This window comes from Brassica napus, chromosome C6 (genome assembly GCF_020379485.1).
Source record: "Brassica napus cultivar Da-Ae chromosome C6, Da-Ae, whole genome shotgun sequence".
Taxonomy (NCBI): domain Eukaryota; kingdom Viridiplantae; phylum Streptophyta; class Magnoliopsida; order Brassicales; family Brassicaceae; genus Brassica; species Brassica napus.
Genome location: NC_063449.1, coordinates 11,291,547 through 11,306,341, shown reverse-complemented (window position 1 = coordinate 11,306,341; position 14,795 = coordinate 11,291,547). Strand labels below are relative to the sequence as shown.

Sequence of the window (14,795 nt, the reverse complement as noted above, 5' to 3'; positions counted from 1 at the left end):
CCTCTTTATAATAACTTCTCTCTATCGTATATTTATCATATATCAGTGTTATTTTCTTTCTACGGGTATAAAATTTCGCCTTTATTTAAATTTTTAGATAGTATAAAATTATAAGTTATTTTATACCACAGATTAATTTTTGGAACACAAAGAAGATTAAAGGACAACGTGTGGTAAAAAGCCCAACCAATAAAATATGTATTCTTTTAGAAAAAGCCCACGAGCTAAAAATAGATGGTTAATTTAATCAGCTAGTTTAATTAATTAATAAATCAGATCATCAGCTGTTTTCATTGTAGTTAGGTGATTAAACTAACGAGAGACAAATAAAAAGGCAGAAAGAAGGAAGGAAGGATCTAGAAGAATCATCCTCCTCCTCGCCCCCCTCTCCTAGTACTATACATACAAAACCCTAACCTCCCCAGAACTTCTTCCTCATTGCTCTATATTTCTCGTTTGTTACTGAAGAGGACTCAAAGGAAAGGTGCTTACTTTCTCTTACATTTTGTTGTTTTCGTTTCGAGTTTATGGTTGTTCGTATTTATAATCTCCATGGACTTGAATTGCTTTATTGTAAGAGATAGATTCACGATTTGCAATTCAAGAGAAAAAAAAAACCCATATTTGGTTTCTCTTCCTTTCGGAAGTTGTTTCTCCCTTCGTTGAATCCGGACATTGTTTGGATTTAAGTTTTATCTGACTCTAGGGTTTTGATTTGTAGCTTTGTCTTGGCTGATTCATGTAGGTTTTGTCTTACAACGAGAGATTTGATGTTTTGTTTGCTGAAAAGCTGACTTCTTGTTTTTGGCTATGAACAAACAGTATGGAAGAAGAAACGACGGCGTATTGGTGTCACACGTGTTCTCAAACAGTGACTCCACCAGTAACGGAAGAAGCTGAGATCAAATGCCCCTTTTGTCAAAGCGGCTTCCTTGAAGAGATGCAGCAGCAGCAGGAGGAGGAGCAACAACGAGAGGACGCCAACGTTCAGAGACCAATGGATTCCATCTTGACTCCCATCTTCATGGAAATGATGAACAATTCCGCAAGGATCCACCCTGGAACCGATATGGATTCCCAGCTTCAGGAGAAGAGGAAGACGTCCCGTTTCCATTGAGCAGCTTCTTCAGGGAATATATGCTGGTTTAACACTTGCACCTGCTGATGATGATGATAACAATCAAGAGAGAGGACGCGTGATCGTCACCAATCCTTACAATCAGATCGTGGCTGTCCCAATCTCCGCTGTTTCCGACACTCTGCCTCCCGTTGCTGGTTCTCTCAGCGAGTACTTCATCGGTCCTGAATTCGAAGCCATGCTTGAGCGTTTAACCGAGACTGATCCTAGGAGGTATGGAACGCCTCCGGCTAGGAGAGACGCGCTTGAGGCTTTGGCTAGTCTCGAAATCCAAGACGTGGGTCTGCAGTGCTCTGTGTGTTTAGATGATTTTGAGATGGGAACTGTGGGCAAACAGATGCCTTGTAACCACATCTTTCACAGTGATTGCTTGCTCCCGTGGCTTCAGTTTCATAGCTCTTGCCCGCTTTGTAGGTATCAGTTACCTGCGGAGGATGAGACAACAGAAACAAATGCCAGCTATGGAGGTGGTGGGTCTTCTTCGACAAGCAGCAGCAGCCAGGGATCTGAGAGCACCGATGGAAACCGAGATGATGATGGTGATAGGAGCAATGCTCGATCCCATGGAAGCTTAGCCACCTGGTTCTCAACATAGCAGCACTACCTAGATGTTTTACGTTTGGTCTGTACATAAGAAGGTTCAAGGATTTTGGTTGAATTCTAGCTCTATTACCCTTTGGAAAACAAAAAACAAAAACTATCATTTTGTGATGTTTTATGGTAATAAATACTTCTACCTTTTGCTTGTTCTTGGTGTCCGACTTTTTCAGTTTACTTCAGTCTTTGTGTTTGGTGAAATTGATTGTTAATGTTCATGGTGAAGTGACAAAACGAAGACGCGGCTTAGTACGAAACTGTAATTTGCGAAAAACTAGTTGAATATATTCAAGGCGTTCATCACCTACTTGTTGAAAACATGTCTTTCTCCAGGAAAATATTAAATATACTCCGATTCCATGGGCGCGTTACTGTGTCTTGATTACGCGTGAAGTTTAGTTGGAAATTCATAAAAAAGCTACTACTTAATTGGTGTGAAAGCAACGAAATGTTCATTTCAAGGTGCGGTGAGGTACAGCTTTTGAATCTGACGAATTTCATTTTTTTAGTAAATCTAAATTCCAATGTCTATATTGGTTTCAACAATATTTAAGCTATTATTATTTGATATTTGGAATGATAAAATATAGAAAAGTAGCATTTTAAAAATAGAACTATACGACCAGTTTTAGTGGATTGTGTTTTGCTGATCACTGATCGCTTACAGGATTTCAAACTTCACCTAATAGACTATCATAATTAGCATTATAGTATATACTTTCAAAATACATAACTCAGACATAACGGTGAAAAACTCTCGTTCTTTTTGTTGCTCTCACTGTGTAAACAAGTAAAGAATTAGCATGTTGTATTCGCGATCGAAGCTTTATTAAAAGAAAAAAAGACAAAAATAACACTAAATCAAGTTTTTGTTCCCAAACTAGCACTCAAGGTCAAAAGTCACAAAAATAGCACTTAATGTTTTATCAAAAGTCACAAACTTACGGTTTATAGTTAAATGGTGGAGTTTAGGATTTAAGGTTTAGGGTTTAGGGTTTAGAGTTTAGGGTTTAAGGTTTAGAGTTTAGGGTTTAGGGTTTAGGGTTTAAGGTTTAGAGTTTAGGGTTTAGAGTTTAGGGTTTAGGGTTTAGAGTTGAGAAATGAGGTTTTGGGGATAAGATTTCAAATTTTGAAAAATAAAAAAATTAAAATTTTCAAAGGATAAACTTAGAAAGGTGATATTTTGGTCATTTTAGTTTTTGAGTGCTATTTTTGTGATATAAACTTAAAAATGTGCTATTTTGGAGATTTACCCTTATTAAAATGTATTTCCTCTGTTTTTAAAAGATCCATGTTATAGTTTTTTCACACTTATTAAAAAAAAAAAAAATTGTATTTTCCAATACATTGTTTTTCTTAATTAACTATTCCCAATAACTTTTAACCAATGAGATTTTATTAAACACAATTGTAATTTTTGAAAAGTACAATTTTTCATTAATTAATGTATTAAAAATGTAAAATATGTATCTTTTTGAAATAATTTTTTTTTCTAAAACATAGATCTTTTAGGAACGGAGGGAGTAGCATGCTAATTTATATTTGTGTCATAATTCTCGAAGCTTCGGTCTTGTCAGTGCCACATTCATCCTTCTAACATCCGAAAGAAAGCCAAGTAGTATGTCTACCTCTCTGCCTTGAAAGGCATCCACCGTACTGATTTGCATCTCTTCTACTTCTTTACTTCCAAATTCTCTAGCGAAACAAGTACGCAAAACGTCAACCTGGCCTTGGTAGGGAGTGATGATCCCAATCTTTACGTCTAGAAATTCCAAAGGATAACTGCACGCAAAGAACCACAACCAAGTGAAGAATTCAAATAACTCCCTAAAACGTGGTGATTAAAGAGAGAGGTAAAAAGTGTGTTGGTTACATACGTTTGTTTGAAATACTTAAGGAGCTGAACGGCACCTTGAGCTTCTTTTCTATTGGAGCTAAACATGCATAAAGAAGATTGGTGGGATCTTCTTACATGTATGATCAACCATTGTTCTTATGCATCCTCATGCTTATTCGTCTTTTGAATTCTCAAATATCATATCAATGATTATCAAGTAAATTGATCCAACCCAAGAATTCACCTGAGTATCTCGAAACATTGGTGTGGAAGGGTTATTATAGCTTGCCAGGAGAACTGGAGAAAGACGCGTTGAAATACCTTGTAAGAAATGCAAAGTGTTTGAAGAGAGTAACTATATCCAATATCCATAATAGCCCAACTCGGAGGAGAAGATGAATTGTTTAATTAATTGACAAGTGTGATGAAAACTTTCAACTCATGTGAGCTGCTGATTCTCAAATTAATGTATAAACTCAACCATAAAAATAATTACAATATTCAATTTGTACAAAAAGTGCACTGAAATATGAAAACAATTTATGTTTTGAAACAAATTTTTTTTTTCTAAAACTATTTACATTTAGAAATGGAAGAAATATATTTTATGCTTTGATGAACGATTTAACCCCACCATCTTTTTGTTTTTAGATGGTTTTCATCATGGTGAATCATTGTCATTATCAAAATTTGAGTCAGCTAATCTTAGTAGTTTATTACCCTCATTCAAAATGATTTTTTTATTTCATTTATTTCACATTTTCTGTATCATGTAATAGATTATTATCTCCTAACAAATGATTAGTGGGAGATATCTCCATGCCATGTGTTTCTAAATGGGATGTCGTGTCCCCCATAGATAGAAACCTTGAGAATGGGTTGTACAGCTTCATCATCATAATGCTTCTTCTTTCCAGGGTTATTTTGTGTGAATAAATATACTCATTTTGGATATTTTGGTTGCAATTGGAGATAACATTAAAATAATAAGTTGTGTGGTGTTTGCTCATGCGGTAATGAGCATGAAGATTGTGGTTACAATTTGGAGATACATTGTTGGAAGATGAGGATTTAGACATCCGGCTCATACGAGGTTTAAATTGAGTTTGAAACTCAAATCCTAACATTGTTTGAAACTCAAATCCTAACATTGTTTGAATCTCTAATTTATTCGCGCCGTGGGTGGCTCCTTCGTTATTAATTTATTAATAAGTTAAGTGTTGATGCTCTTTTCTTGATAATATAGTAACGTGGAAAGCCCAACCAATAATGTATTTTTTTTTGGAAAGAAGCCCACGAGTTAAAAAAGATAGTTAAATAATCAGCTGGTCTAATAGCTTTAATTAATTAATAGTAGTTAAAACTTAAAACTGATCTAAGAGCATTAATCCGGAGTTCTTATGATGAGGTTCTTAGCGGAAGTTAAGAAGCTGTTTCTTAACTTTTAACTAAAAAAAGCTAAGAATCGGTTCTTAAATAAAGACTTTAAGAACCGGTTCTTAACTTTTTTAGTTAAAAATTAAGAAACAGTTCTTAACTTCCGCTAAGAACCTCACTCTAAGAATCCCGGGTTAATCTTGGTCTTGACTAGTAGAGGAGAGAGGACACATAAAAAGGCAGAAAGAAATAAGGAAGGATCTAGAAGAATCATCCTCCTCATCCCCTTTCAACTTTCTCATTTTTGTAGTATACTACTAGGGGTGGGCGTTCGGGTTCGGATCGGATATTTCGGATTTTCGGGTATTTCAGTATAGAGGTGTAGAACCCGTTCGAGTATTTTTGAACTTCGGATCGGGTTCAGGTATTTTTAGTTCGGATTCGGTTATTTCGGATCGGGTTCGGATATTTAGATTTTGAAAAAATATATTAAAATTTTCATTTCTCAAATTTCTTGTATTTAAAACTATAACTTTCACTTAACTAATTTGTTTATTTTTAATAGATTGAATGGTTAATAGATTTGAGCATAACATTTTAAAACTAAAAAGACTTTAATTGGGTTATTGTTTTTAAATTTTGGATGTAACTTTTTGTTAATTTTTGAAATAAATAGTTTGACATGCATTTTAAGTAAGTAGTAAATCATTTTCTCCGTAATTGTATGTATATCATATGAACTTAAAGTATGTGTAGTATCAATATAAATATTTTATATAAAATGAGAGATGTAAACTAGAAATATAAGGTTAATTATACATATGTTCGGTTATTTTCGGATATCCATTCGGGTTCGGATATTACCCGTTCGGGTTCGGATATTACCCGTTCGGGTTCGGATATCCAATCTCTCCTAATTCAATACCCGTTCGGATATTTTGCTATTTCGGTTCGGATTTTTCGGATCGGATTCGGGTGCGGCTTCGGATATCGGGTAAAGTGTCCACCCCTAGTATACATACATACATACAATCCCACAAACCGTTTTTAACTCCCCAGAACTTCTTCCTTATCGCCGCTCTTTATATTTCTCGTCTGTTTGTTTGTTTGTTGTTGAAGAGGACTGACTCTCCATTCGAAAGGTGTTTACTTTTTCTTGCATTTTGTTGTTTCATTGTTTCTCGAGTTTATGGTTGTTCGTATTTATAATATCCTGGCCTTGGGTTGCTTTTAGTGTAAGAGATGGATTAACGATTTGCAAGAAGAAGAAGAAAAAAAAGACATCTTTAGTTTCTCTTTGTTTCTATCTTGGTTGCTCAAATCCCACATTATTTGGATTTAGCCTGTGAGTTTGAGAAATGGGTTTTCATCTGAGTGACTCTTAGAGCATCCACAATGGTGGATTTCCCCAAGCAATCCTTAGGCTTTTTTTATTAATTTTTTTTTATTTAAATAGTTAAGGATTCGAATCAAAAGAGTGTCTACAATGGTGATCCCCAATTTAGAGTCCTTAGAATACAATTTTTTTTTAAGTGAATTTTTAATTTATCAATTTTATTGCATAATTAAATTTAAAAATACAATAATTAAAAATAAAGATACAACAACTATTAATCTTCATCACCAAATTTGTTCCAAATATTTTGAATTAGATCATTTTTCAATTGGTCATGCATATGCCTATCACGAAGATCATTCCGATTGGAAAACATATTATTCAGATTTGTAGGCCTCTCGGTTTCCACCTGTGAACTTCTGGTGACGTCTCCTTCTTCAAATTCAGATATATCGATACGAGTGTATCCATTCCGTTCATCTTCGACTATCATATTGTGTAGTATGATACATGCTCTCATAATCTTCCCTATCTTTTCTTTATCCAATGTTTTTACCGGGTTTCTCACTATTGCAAATCGAGCTTGCAATACTCCAAAAGCCCGTTCCACATCTTTTCGGGTTGCTTCTTGAACTTTAGCAAATAGCTATTGTTGAGGAGTTTGAGGGAGGGTGATAGATTGGATAAATGTTGACCATTTTGAATATATACCGTCTGTGAGGTAGTACGCCAACTTATACATGTGTCCGTTGACCATGTACTTTACCCTTGGAGCTCGACCTTCTAAAATGTCATCAAAAACAGGAGACCGATCGAGGACATTAATATCGTTTAAGGTACCTGGAGGACCGAAGAAAGCGTGCCATATCCAAAGATCGTGTGAAGCTACAGCCTCTAAGACAATTCTCGGTTTTTCTGATCCACGTGCGTACTGTCCTTTCCAAGCGGTTGGGCAATTTTTCCACTCCCAATGCATACAGTCAATGCTCCCGACCATCCCAGGAAACCCGCGTTTCTCTCCAATATCGAGTAGTCGTTGAAGATCCTCCGGTGTGGGTCGTCGTAGATACTCATCTCCAAATAACTGTATAAATCTGTTAGTGAAATTATGTAAACACGAAAGTGCTGTGGTCTCACCAAGTCGGAGATATTCGTCCACCGTGTCAGCCGCAGTACCGTAAGCAAGCAGACTAATTGCTGCCGTACATTTTTGTAGTGCAGAAAGACCGAACCTCCCGGTTGCATCTCTTCTTTGCTGAAAGAATGGAAAGCAGTCTGATAGGCCATGAACAAGACGCAAGAATAATTCATTATTCATGCGGAAACGACGTCTGAATAAATGAGACGACAATGTCCCATCTTCGCTGAAGTAGTCATTCCATAAGCGGGCCTCTCCTCCTTCGCGGTGTCGTTCTACATAAGCACGTGTCCTTTGCGGTATGGTTTCGGCCTCCACTATGTCGTTGTATGTATCTTCAACGATTTCGTCGAAAAGTTCATCTACTCTTTCTTCAAGTCCATCGGATGAAGATGATGACATTTTAGGTTTCCCTCCTTTTTAAAACAAAATATTTAGTTGAGTTTTTTCAAACAAAATATTTTTTTGGTTATAGATCATAAAAATTTACCAAATTTAAAAAAGAATATTCATTTTCTCATTACATTGTCATCTTATTGCAATTTTCATTTTTGTTTTTGGTTATAGATCTTAAAAATTTACCGAATTTTAAAAAGAATATTCATTTTCTCATTACCTTTTCATCTTACTTGCAATTTTCATTTGTTTTTTTGGGTAAAAGATCTTAAAAATTTACCAAATTTTAATCTTATATGGTATTAGTTCATAAAATACATTTTCCAATCATCTTATTGCCAATTTGTTTGAAATTGTAACATCTCCCTTATATAAGTTTTAAAACTAACAATTTTTTTGAAATTGTAACATCTCCCTTATCTAAGTTTAAAAACTAAGTGTAGTTTCAACTAAACAAAAGGATACACAAGTTCAAAACATAATCAAAATATTACCTAAACAGAAGTGGTTCTTGTAGTAGTACGAACCGATTACAAGTACAGGCAAGCAAAATATTACAACCTCTCCGAGAAACACTATTTTTGGAGGCAAGATTTAAACAAGAGGAAACAAGTTTTGAGGAAAAAGGAAACAACCTCTCCGAGATACATAGCTAAAGACTACATTGAGTACTACTTATAATACATAAAGTGAGGAAAAAGAACCCGTGACTTCCTTCACATGAGCTACAGACCGCCAAATGCACCCGTGACTTCCTTCACATGCCTACTCAGATATACCTAACATCAAATAAGACAACGGTTAGTAAAGTTCAAAAGCAAAATGGTACTGAAAACATAAACAATACCTCAAACAAGATTAAGACATCAAAGCATTTCAGACATTAGTTTCATTTTAAGACTTGTTTCCATCTCAGTTAAAGGCTCTTTTTCGCGAATAAACGATCAAGAATCTTAGCTCTAGAGAGTTTTTCTTTGACTTCTAAAACCCCCTGAAGCTTTCCCAACTCCTCCTCTCTACCACTTTTATTCTTCTTACTACCAGCTTTGGCAGCCTTTACCCCGGGAGGTCTACCCTCTGGTTCTCCGACTTGCTCTTCTTCTCTATCAACCTCCAACACTTGTTTGCGCTTTTCCTTTCAACCGTCCTTAGGCCCATAGGAAGAGCACCATTTCTGGTCATGCCTAAGCTCCCTCCAGCAGTGATCCATGGAGAACTTGTACTCGTTATTACTGAAGAAGATGTCTAAGGCAGCTCATGTCTAGAGAGTTTGATGATGAAGAAGGCTGGGAGTAGCTGTAATCTTGTCCCATTTTGGTTAACCTGAGACAAATGATGAACGAACATAGTTAAAAACAACAATAACTTAAACCGATAACAACATATGGTTTCAGTAACAAGAACATAGTTAGAGCAACGAAATCAAGGAAGCAAACAACATATGGATTTAAAATAATGACGAACCGATTGAAAGCGAACACATATCAACCTAAAAGGTTTTGAAACCGTTAAGAAAAAAAGAGAAAATCCTCTTCCGTTTGATACCAAATTCATTTCGAAACCGTATAAGAAATAAGATAAAATCCGCTTCGGATTGAAACCGAAATCTTGTCAAAACCCTTTCTATAAACGCCCATACTGGATCTAAACCCCAAATCGATTTAACCCCAAATTTTTTTGAAACCCTAATTTCAATCGTAAACCCAAATCGATTCGAACCCGTTCCCGAACCCTTAAATGAGAGGAAACAAGTTGAAAACTAGGCTAAATCGAACAAACATACAGGTTTTGGCTTCGATTTACCTTCATGAAGACGATCGGTTTCAATCGCCAAAATATCGCCTTTCGTCGAGCTCTCGTTTTTTTTTTCAATCTCGGTCGAGAATGACCAATTTTTTTAAACCAAACCCAAAAACAAACCAAGCCCGTCCCACTCAGATATTGCCACGTAGCTAGGGATCAACTCCTTAAACTCCTTCCCGACGGACCAATCCTTAGGTAAATTAACATAATTAATATTATTATATTACGACTAACCTATGTATTTGTGCTAAGGATTGCTCGTGAACCCCCGTTGCGGGTGGTCTTAGAGTTTTGATGTAACTTTATCTTATAACGAGATTTGCTGTTTTGTTTGGTTAAAGTTGGGTTCTTGTTTTTGGATATGAACAATATGGAGGAAGAAACAGCTGCGACGACGTTTTGGTGCCACACGTGTTCTCAGACAGTGACTCCAGTTGACATCAAATGCCCCTTTTGTCTAAGCGGCTTCCTTGACGAGATGCAGCAGGAGGAGGAGGAACAACAACGAGATTCCAATGTTTGGAGACCAGACATTCCTGTCTGGGCTTCATTGTTGGTGGAAATGACGAACAACTCCGAAAGGAACCAGACTGTTGAGACTGAGAATGAAACTGAACACCGTGGAGGAGGAGGAGGGGACTATATGGAATCTCGGCTTCAAGAGATGCTTAGGAGAAGAGGAAGACGTCCTGTTTGCGTTGAGCAGCTGCTTCTGGGAATACGTGCTGGCTTAACACTTGCACCTGCTGCTGCTGATGATAACAATCAAGAGAGAGGACGCGTGATCGTCACCAATCCTCATAATCAGATTGTGGCCGTCCCAAGCTCTGCTGTGTCCGACACTCTGCCTCCTGTTGTTGCTGGTTCTCTCAGCGAGTACTTCATCGGTCCTAAATTTGAAGCGCTGCTTGAGACTCTAACTGAGACTGATCCTAGGAGGTATGGAACGCCTCCAGCTTGGAGTGATGCGGTCGAGGCTTTGGCTAGTGTGATAATCGTAGAGCCGGGGCTTCAGTGTTCTGTGTGTTTGGATGATTTTGAGGTTTTAGCTGTGGGGAAACAGATGTCGTGTCACCACAGCTTTCATCCTCACTGCTTGCTCCCATGGCTTGAGCTTCACAGCTCGTGCCCGGTTTGTAGGTGTCAGCTACCTATTGTGGATGGGGAGACAAATGGTGGGTCTTCTTCGACAAGCAGCAGCAGCCAGGTTTCTTAGAGCACAGATGGAAACCGAGATGATGATGGTGATAGGAGCATGCTCGATCCCATGTAAGCTTAGCCACCTGGTTCTCAACATAGCAGAGCAATTAATAGGAGCAAGAGAAGATGATGAAAAAAACATAAGCTTTTGGTCTGTATATAAAAAGGTTCCAGTATTTTAGTTGAATTCTAGCTCTACTACCCTTTTGGAAAACAAAAAAAAAAAATCATTTTGTGATGTTTTATGGGAATGAATACTTCTACCTTTTGGTTAGAATTCTGCTGGTTGCTTGTGGTTTTTCAGTCTTTGTTTGGTGAAATTGATTGTTAAAAGTTCATAGCGAAGTTACAAAGCGAAGACGCGGCTTAGTAAGAATCTGTAATTAGTGAACAATTCAGTAGAATATATCAAGGCGTTCATCTCTGCTACTTGTCTATCTCGAGGGGAATAATATAAACTAAACCTGTTCCTATCCCTTGTTAATTCCATGAACGCGTTACTATGTCTTGTTTAATAGTTGGAAATTCATTAGAAAAGCTACTACTTAATTAAAAACAACGAAATTTCATTTTATATTATGTAACTATGGCAACAAACTGCCAAATTCCATTGCCTATATAAGTAGCCCCGGAACTTGTAACATCATTACCCCTCTCTCTCGTATTAAAATCTCAACAAGAAACAAAAGACAGAACACATCAGGTTGTACACTTGGTCACTTTGAATCTTTTCTTTCTCGCTGCTACTTACACCACAACCACTATGACTCGAACCTAGCCCAGTAAGTGACCACCCTCTTAAAAATTTCACTTCTTTTAACTCTAATAAAAGTCCATATACATCACTTCTTTTAATCTCATTGCTGTGTGTTTTAATTAAGGGGAAGTGTGGAGATTTTACTCTGTTTTAGTGACTGCACCATTTGATAATGATAACATTGAGCTTTAACAGAAACAACTTCTCACTTCTTCTTTTTGATTTCCAAAACGTACAAAGTTTCATAGATGTTCTATTCTCTCCTTTTAACTCTCTCTCTTACAACAACTAAGATGAATACTTTTACCAACTCCCACTAATACAACACCCATAACCTTACTTTAGTAGACTAACTTCACAAACAACTCAAACATCACCTATTACACTATTGTAACAACTGTTTAACCACACAAGTCTTCGTAACTAGTCTTCTTTAGTTTGGTTTGAGTACAAAATGACATTACTCAACACTCTCTCTTGCCATTTTGTCACTCAAACTGAAATTTCAAACCGAGTTTGTTTCTGAAGAACTCAAAGCTTCGAGTTCCCAATGCCTTAGTGAAAACGTCGGCCAGTTGTTCTTTGCTTCTGCAGTACTTCAGCTGGATATCATGATTCTTCTCATATTCCCTCACCTTGTGATATTTGATTAGCATATGCTTGGTCCTTTTGTGCTGGACTGGGTTCTTTCCAATAGCTATGGCAGATTGGTTATCACAAAATATAGGCACTCCCTCTTGACTGCAAAACCTTAAGTCTTCAAGTAGTCTTCTCAGCCATACTGCTTGATTTGCCGTCGCAGATAGTGCCATGTACTCTGCTTCAGCAGTGGATTGTGCAATGGTATCTTGCGTGCTTGTTTGCCAAGAGAAAACAGCTGATCCAATGCTGAAACAATACCCTGTGGTGGACTTCAAGTCTTCTCTACACCCTCCCCAATCACTGTCTGAGTATCCAATTAACTTTCCCCCACTTGTAGCAGTAAACTTCAAACCCAAATCACTTGTTCCTTTGATGTACCTGAGTACCCGCTTAGCCTCCTTCAAATGCTTTGACATCGGTTCTTTGAGATATCTTGACAGATATGATGCAGAGAACATCAGATCAGGTCGTGTTGCGGTTAGATATAGCAAACCTCCCACTAAGCTACTGTATAGTGTTGGATCTACTGCATCACTGTGTTCTTCTTGTTCATGTTTCTGTGCAATTAAAGGAGTGTTCATAGACTTACAATCCTCCATGTTAAACTTCTTCAACAACTTCTTTGCATAACACTCTTGAGGTAAACAAATTTCTCCTTGAGTCTGCTCAATCCCCATTCCCAAAAAGTAGTTCAGTTGTCCTAGATCAGACATCTCAAACTCATCTTTCATTGTTGCTTTGAATTCTTCCACCATCTTTTCATCATCTCCGGTCACGATGAGATCATCAACATAGATGCATACCACAAGAAGTTTCCCATCAGTTTCTTTGGTGTAAAGGGCATGATCATTGTCGCTTCTCTTGAAATTTTCTCTTCGAAAGAACTCATCAATCCTGCTGTACCAAGCTCTAGAAGCCTGTTTTAGACCATAGAGAGCTTTGTGTAAGTGTAGAACATAATCTTCTTTTCCTTCTTCTTCAAATCCAAGGGGTTGTTCTACATATATTTCTTCTTCTAGTTCTCCATTCAGAAAAGCAGATTTGACATCAAGCTGAAACAGTTTCCATTTCTTTTGAGCTGCAACTGCAAGTAGAAGTCTAATGGTTTCATGTCTTGAAACATGGGCAAAAGTCTCAAGATAGTCAACTCCATATTATTGAGCAAACCCTCGTGCAACTAACCTTGCTTTGTGTCTTACTACATTTTCATTTGCATTTGTCTTCAGCCTGTATATCCACTTAACACTCACAACATTCTTGTCAGCCGGTCTTTGAACTAGACTCCAATTTTTATTCTTCTCTATCATTTGTATCTCTTCTTTCATTGCTTCTCTCCACTCTGAATGTTGTACGGCTTCTTTAAATAATGATGGTTCCTCCAAGCTTGCAAATCAGCCTTCAACAATAGCAGAATATTCAATGTCTTCATATGGTGCCATGAGTAGTAGCTCACTGATTGATCTAGTCTTTCTGTTTGGTGGACTAGAATCTTCTCCTGAGCTACTTGAACTCGCATTTGGGAAGTTTTGACAAATTTGTCTTCTTTCCCTTGTTTCTTCATCTTCACTTGAGCTTGTTTCTTCTTCCATGGGTCCTTCTTCTTCTCTGATTTCTGATTCAGTTGCCATGTTTTGTCCCTTTACAATTTCTTTCTTACTCCAGTCTTACTTGCTTTCCTTTTCAAATATGACGTCTCTGGATATGCTGATCTTGCCTTCCTTCAACAAGTAGACTCTGTAACCTTTTTTATTTGAGCTATAACCAACAAATATGGCTCTTTTTGACTTGTCATCCCACTTCTTTCTCTTCTGATCTGGTATATGCACATAGCATATGCATCCAAACACTCTCATGTAATTTACCGATGGTCTTGTCTTATTCCAAGCTTCAAGTGGTGTCTTGTTCTCAAGTGTTCTTGTTGTTGTTCTGTTTTGAATGTAAGCAGCATTGTACACAGCCTCAGCCCAATAACTCAGAGGTAGATCTTTGGCTTTAATCATGGCTCTGGCCATTTCTTCAAGCTTCTGTTTCTTCTTTCTGTGACACCATTTTGTTGAGGAGAATAGGCGGCAATCAGTTGCCTCTCAATGCTATTATCTTTCAAAAACCTTGTGGACTCTCCAAAAAGATACTATGTTCCTCTATCTATTCTAAGTTTCTTGATCTTGCATCCATATTGATTTTCAACAAGCTGTTTGAACCTTTTAAAAGTTCCAAAAACCTCTGATTTTTCCTTCGAGAAATACACCCAAATCATTCTAGTTGCATCATCGATGAATGTAAGTACATACCTACTGCCACTCATAGATGCATTTTGCATTGGACCACACACATCACTATGTATTAGTTCAAGCCTCCCTTTTGCTCTTGACTCTGATTCTTTTGGAAAGGCGTCACAGCTGTGCTTGCTCAATATACAACTCTCACATCTCTTTGCATCTGTTCTGAATTTTGGTAAGCCAACCACCACCCTTTTTGACTGCATCTTGTTTAGATTTGAGTAGCAAGTATGTCCAAGTCTTTGGTGCCATAGGTCAGCAATATCAGTCTTAGCCACCATTGCACACTCATCTT

General features: G+C 37.2%; 1 protein-coding gene and 1 pseudogene across 1 annotated transcript; both read left to right on the top strand.

The window, feature by feature from the left end:
- Nucleotides 1–206: 206 nt before the first annotated feature.
- On the top strand, nt 207–1,884 carry LOC106381755 (annotated as a pseudogene).
- Nucleotides 1,885–9,983: 8,099 nt separating this feature from the next.
- Nucleotides 9,984–10,870, top strand: LOC106378396 (E3 ubiquitin-protein ligase SIRP1-like). The gene has a single exon (XM_013818531.2). It carries the CDS (start codon nt 9,984–9,986, stop codon nt 10,836–10,838), a length of 855 nt encoding a protein of 284 aa, XP_013673985.2. The 3' UTR covers nt 10,839–10,870.
- Nucleotides 10,871–14,795: the final 3,925 nt, after the last annotated feature.

Coding starts and splice junctions, on each gene's coding strand:
- LOC106378396 (XM_013818531.2), top strand. CDS start 9,984: ATGAACAATATGGAGGAAGAAACAGCTGCGACGACGTTTTGGTGCCAC.